The sequence below is a fragment of the Phaethon lepturus genome, unplaced genomic scaffold (genome assembly GCF_000687285.1).
Source record: "Phaethon lepturus isolate BGI_N335 unplaced genomic scaffold, ASM68728v1 scaffold698, whole genome shotgun sequence".
In the NCBI taxonomy this organism is placed as follows: Eukaryota; Metazoa; Chordata; class Aves; order Phaethontiformes; family Phaethontidae; genus Phaethon; species Phaethon lepturus.
This window is the reverse complement of record NW_010555268.1, coordinates 141,352-147,351: the sequence shown is the minus strand read 5'-3', so window position 1 is coordinate 147,351 and position 6,000 is coordinate 141,352. Positions and strand designations below refer to the sequence as shown.

General features: G+C 40.3%; 1 protein-coding gene across 1 annotated transcript in view; it reads left to right on the top strand.

Annotated features, from left to right (window-relative positions):
• Positions 1–1,689: 1,689 nt before the first annotated feature.
• Positions 1,690–6,000, top strand: part of LOC104624656 (protocadherin-15-like) — a gene marked incomplete at both ends in the record, with an annotated part of 143,645 nt that continues 139,334 nt past the window's right edge. Inside the window, one exon of the mRNA XM_010292087.1 lies at positions 1,690–1,755. Coding sequence (XP_010290389.1) covers positions 1,690–1,755 — 66 coding nt within the window. The remainder of the gene's footprint in view (positions 1,756–6,000) is intronic.

Genomic DNA, 6,000 nt, shown 5'->3' with positions numbered 1-6,000 from the left:
TTTACTTCGGCTTACTCTTGTGTTTATTTTGCAGATTATTTTCTGTTGGGATTTTTGTGTAAAGTTTTTAGACCCCTCAAAAAAAAACAAAACCCCCAAAACCCAACCAAACAAAAAACACCAAAAAACCAAACAAACAAAAACCCCCAACCAACCAACAGTGATACTGCAGCGTTTCTTTCCTTGGCTAGAAGCCCGTTCAAGCTGTCATTTCTTTTTACAAGGACTTTTTACAAGGGCCTGTAGCGACAGGACAAGGGGCAATGGCTTTAAATGGAAAAAGGGCAGATTTTGATTAGCTCTAAGGAAGAAATTCTGCCCTACGAGGGTGGTGAGGCACTGGAGCAGGTTGCCCAGAGAAGGTGTGGATGCCCCATCCCTGGCAGAGTTCAAGGCCAGGCTGGACGGGGCTCTGAGCAGCCTGTCTAGTGGAAGGTGTCACTGCCCATGGCAGGGGGGTTGGGCTAGACGATCTGTAAGGTTCCTTCCATCCCAAACCACTCTCTGATTCTTAGAAAATGGGTGTAGGGTGTAGCCATCCACGTTGCTGACACAGCCGGGGCCGTGTCAGGAGGATCGGAGGAACGTCTAAATGTCTTTAAAAGTGTGGACTGCAATCTCGTATACAGTTCTCCCTGGTGAAATGGGAAAGAGAACGCTTGTCTTCTATCACGCTGTTTTAGTGGTACTGTGTGGCGCTCTGAAAATGAAAAGTGCTTGTAAACTTTCATTTCTGTATGCTTTAAAGAGGTAATATTTTTCTTCTATTTAATGTAGAAAAACAAATTGTTCACTAAGTACAGTCATTACATGTCGTATACATGCTTTTATATATTTTAAGACTACACCTATGCATTTGCTAGCTCTGCATGTACTGCTTTATGTCTTTGAATCTATCTTTTGAGTAAACCAACAAAATCTTACTTATTTTCTTTCGTTATTCTGCTGTGCTTCCATTGATGACTCTAAACTTTTGACTCCAGACTGGCAATATGAGGGTAAGATGGTGAAATGTAACTTCCTGAACATTGCTCGTCTGTTTTTAATTTTTATTTTCCTTAGAGCGTTATTAAAATTCTGTTCACTCTCTTTAATTAATCCTTTTGTTGCAATTAAATTCAAATTATGCTTGTTTCTGTTGTGAAGCTTTAATTACAATTTATACCTTTTAATCATTACTTTCTTATTTCTTTGGGTTAAATTACCATCGTATTATTTCTGTCCGGAAGGACTTTTGCTTCACTGAGATCCCTGGTGGTATCTCTATAGAGCTTTTATAGCATAGCCGTCAAACTGTATCGTGGTGGTACGTGGCGACGGTTCAGCGTGTGTGTGTTTGTGGTGTGGAAAGGAAGGCGCGCATAAGAGATAACGGAACAAGCTTTGCTAAGTTTTTGCTGTTTAAATGTTTGTTTTAAATACGGATCAGCATCTGAGATGTTAAATCCTTTGTCAACAGATTCTCCCTTGCTTCATAAAGTTTATCTGAGTAAGGGATAAGCAAACAGCTCAGCTTTTGATCCTCTGTGAGTGTAACTTAGCTACCAGTTGTAGCTCGTGCGTACATCGTATTTAAGTGAATACTTGTCTTCAGTCCGCTGATTATGCTGACTTGTTTTAAAAACAGCAACAAAACTCCTAAGATTATTCTTCTGGGATTGGAAATAACTTCTCTTTTCATCTTTATAGATTGCAAATTGGCCAGAACAGGTCCTCCAGCCACAATAGTTCCTATTGATGAAGAAAGTCGGAACGGTGAGTGCACCCCGGTTTTCCGCGCCACCCCTTCGGTTACCCCACGTTAGCTGATCAGGGTGTCGAGAGGCACGCGTGGGGGAGTGGCGTGTCCGTGTCTGGCTCGGCAGTGAGGACCCCCGTGCGCGGGCTTTGAGGCCTCTTCTCTGAAAAGCTGTGAAACGGGGATTGCGGGTGGAAAGGTGACACTGATCCTAAATGCTGAGAGGTTTTATTTCTTCCTGAAAATTTTACGTTTTGATGGCTTTGTTTTTTGACTCCAGACAGCTCTTGTGAATATGCTTTTCGTTTTGACGAGTATTTAGACCACAATTACCTGTAGCATGAGAGTAGTTGAGCTCCCTCGTTGCTAATATGCCAGCTGATTTTTACTGTCTAACTTCTTATGTCAGTATTGATGTTACCAGAGGACAAAGTTCAAGCCAGGTGGTTAGGTAAAGCTGAAACCTTCTTTCTCTGAAGTCTGATGAGACTATTATTAACATGGCTGTCTTCTGGATTTCACATGCTCTAAGTTTAATAACATGAGTTTATGAACACCTGAAATGGCAGAACTTGCTTGCATGTAGTCATGGAAACTTCAAAAGAAAAGCAATGCCTTTTTTTTTGTTGTTCTCCTGGTAAATCATGCAGCTCTCCAATTGTTGATCTATAGTCTCAGCATTGCGCTTATGCGGCATACTGTAACGTGATGAAGTGCCTTACCCCATTTACGGTCAGCGCTTTGTACGGGTGGCTGTTACTCCTGGTGGTTACTACTCTTTCCTGGTTGTTATTCTGTGATTTTTAAAATATTTTTTTAAACCTTGTAAGCTCGGCACAGTTGTGTGCTGCATGTGGTTATGATTTCATATGCGGGTGCTTGGAACGGTGAAGAAAGTCCAAGTCATGCTGGTGAACTGGCGAAACCTCTCTGCTGTTATTGGGAGAACTGCTTGCTGTTGGAATTGCTCAAGGTCAGTCAGACAAGAGTATGCAGGTTTTACTGGTAAGAGAACCAAAAAAACGGTTGTTAATACACCTGTGTGCTAGAGAACTTGGTACTGGAGTAACTTTTAAAAACCAGCTGTTTTCTTCCTCCTGTGCTGATTTTTCTTACAGCCATGTCTGCTGAAATGAAAAAAATGATGAATAGTCTCAGCAAAAGGAAATTCCCCTCGTCATCATGTCCATGTGCTGAGCAGGAGTGTTTTTTCTGTTTGTTTTCTTTTTGTCATGTAGCCCAAGTGCCATACAAGCAACATATACCTTGCAATATTAATTTAAGTAGAAAGCTGTATCATGTTTGTATCACGCTTGTATCAAGTGAAAAAAAGGTGTCTTTTTTTCCCTTTCAGGGTGTTTAAATGGTGTGTAATCACAACATCCATAATAGGTCTTACTCTTCAATAGCAGAACTTGTGTGTGTAATCTGTGCTGCACTATTAGTCAACTACTGTTAAAACAGTTTGGTATATATAGTACCCAAGTAGCTCTGGGGTCCAGAATGGTGGGTTTTTTCATGATGTTTTTTCAACGTGTGTGCTATAGAAGGAGTCTTGGGATTTGATGCTTATGAAAGAATTGTGGCTGTATCACCTTGTTGGGAGGGCATCAAGTATTCTTGGTTCTACTGCATAGGTAGTACTGGCATGTTTTATAGCACTTTATTCTTCCGTGCTAGGAGCGCTTGAGTTACTTACCTGGGGAACATGATGAGAACAACAGCCAAAACTAAGGCTAGACGCCGAGAGTAGAGCCATTTGAAATAAAAACAAAAATTTAGCGAAATAAAAATTTTTGCAGCAGAGTTGAATGACATAATAAAATTTATTTCTCTGCTTTTCAATGCTTGATTCAGTGTTTGCGAAGAACTAGAAAGTTAAAATTTCTGTTGAAATGTAACTGGTCCTGCAAGAAAAATGGTTGTGGAGTATGGTGGGGAGAGGTGTGAATTTGCTGAAAGCTTTGCATGTGTCTGCAATGATTTTAATTTATCTATTTTGCTATGAATTTGTATGAACCATTAACTTGCCATTAAAGAAGTCAAACTGGAAGTAGAAACTGCAGTTGGCATTGTAGTTAATGGAAGCGACACACCTCATCTGTAAGTCACAATATGTATTAAGTAAATGGATCTCCTGGGAAGCCAGTTCTTGAGTTGAAATGTCCTTAAACCTTTTGCTGTCTTTGAAATGGTAAGTCGTATCTTCCCCACAGCCACACATGACTGAAATTAAAGAAGGTGAAATTCCAGTGCAGTGTAGAGGCTCAGCGGTTGAGCCGATGCTACTACTCACATACTTCACACTAAATAATTGTTTTTCCCTGACTCTCGCTCTAAACCGAATGTAGATATTTTAAAATAGAAAAACAGTCACAGCAAAGGATGCGGAGCAGCTACCAGCACGTTTAGTTTTCCAGTTCTGTCTGTGCACCCTTCCAGAGGTCTTCAGGTTCAGGGCAAATGCTTTAGCTCGATAGAGTCAAATCTGGATCCGTGCCGAATGACGGGCATTGTTGCAACTGAATGTGGATGAGTACACGCCTGTGTGCGGATGTGCACGCACACATACGTACCGAGGAATTTCGGGGAATTGGAAGACTCGCTGGTCTGGTAGACCTTGGTTGCTTGGATGCTTCCTGCGTGCAACCGCACCTCTTTTTTAGCCTCTTTTTGTGGTCACATTCACATGCTTATGCAAGATGTGCGAAAGTAGTGTCTGGCTATGCAGTCAGTGTTGCAAAATATTAATATACTGTTGTTAGTTATGCTCTTGTAATAAGCCGATGTTTCGGTTCCAGGCAAGCCGCTGTTGTATCCTGATGGGTACGCTTCAATTTGTGAGACACTTTTTGTTTTGGCTACATTATCAATTTGTGCTCTTCAGTCAGCACTGCCCTCGGCCGATTTCCTTACATATTTTACACTACAGCTACAGCTTGAAATGACTAGTGAAAGAAGCAGACTGAGAGCTGATTCGTTACTGGTAGATGATGGGCCTCAATTAGATTTACAGAATGACCCCCGTTACAGTCAACAGAAGTGGTTTGATTACCAGAGCTCATCTTTTTGTAGCCTTTCATCCTTCCTATGCATTAAAAGACAAATCTGTAGGAATGGTGTAAGAGGTTATAAATAAGTTAAAGCAGTTCCACCACCAAAAAACCTTCGTGAAAACAGAGGATATAAAGGGTAATAAGGATGGTCAACTGAAGCAGTATGTCATGGTAAGAAAATGTTTTAAGAGCAGTTTTCAATACATTGGGAGCTTTGGTACAAGGATTGGACATAGCTGTGTTATAGAGTATGCAGCCTGAAAGTAAAAATCGTGGTTATTGATGCCAGGCTCAACGAGGTGAGTGTATTTACTGTGCGTGTGCATTCACTAGAATAGCTTATCAAAAATGATTTCAAATCGCTTTCCACTGAGTCTCCAAATTGGCAGTATGTAGTTGTTAAAAGTGATAGTGAAGCTGTAGCGGTAGAGATTTGGATGATACGCAGACTATATTTTATACAACATTTCTAATGGCCAAACAAACTTTGTCTTGGAATTGCCGATAGATGCACAGAAACAATCTGCCTGTTTTTGTTCTAATATATAGAAATATGTCTCTAGATCACTTAACCTGATTAGATTTCATGCTTTAATTCCTTGCTGTGCAGCTTTCAAAGGTCTGTTGTTGATGTTGGACTGTCTCTTCTAAGGTTTTAGAGTGAAGAACTGAAAACCGTAACTGAGTTAACCCCTCTGCGTGATACTTCATCCAGTGCACATACTCATCCAGTTCTGGCAACTGAATAAACAGAAAATCCTGCCCTTGGAAGTTTATCTTCAGTTTCACTTCTGTTGAATGTTGCTTCTTAGCATACTGAGCTTCACTCATGTCTAATTCACAAAAAGTCTGGAGACCAGCAAATCTTAGGGAATAAAACCATTTTACAAAATAACTTTTCATGGTCAAGACACACAGTTACCATGTCTGACCTTTAAAGATCTCCTTGAGAGATCAGCATAGATGTTAGGATTTGGCAGTTTCCCACCATTGGATTAATACATCTTTATATCCAGTAATTTAGGAAAAATAGTAAGTTAGATTATAGTTGTGTTCCTGTAAGGAATCCTAGATGGGGTGACCTTTACATTTGTAAAGGTAAAAATAAATTCTTTTTTCTTTTTTCCTACATTTAACTGAATGTGTGATAGTACTTGAGGTAGTGTTAATGGCGAAATGTAGTTCTTCTAGGTGTATGGGTTTATT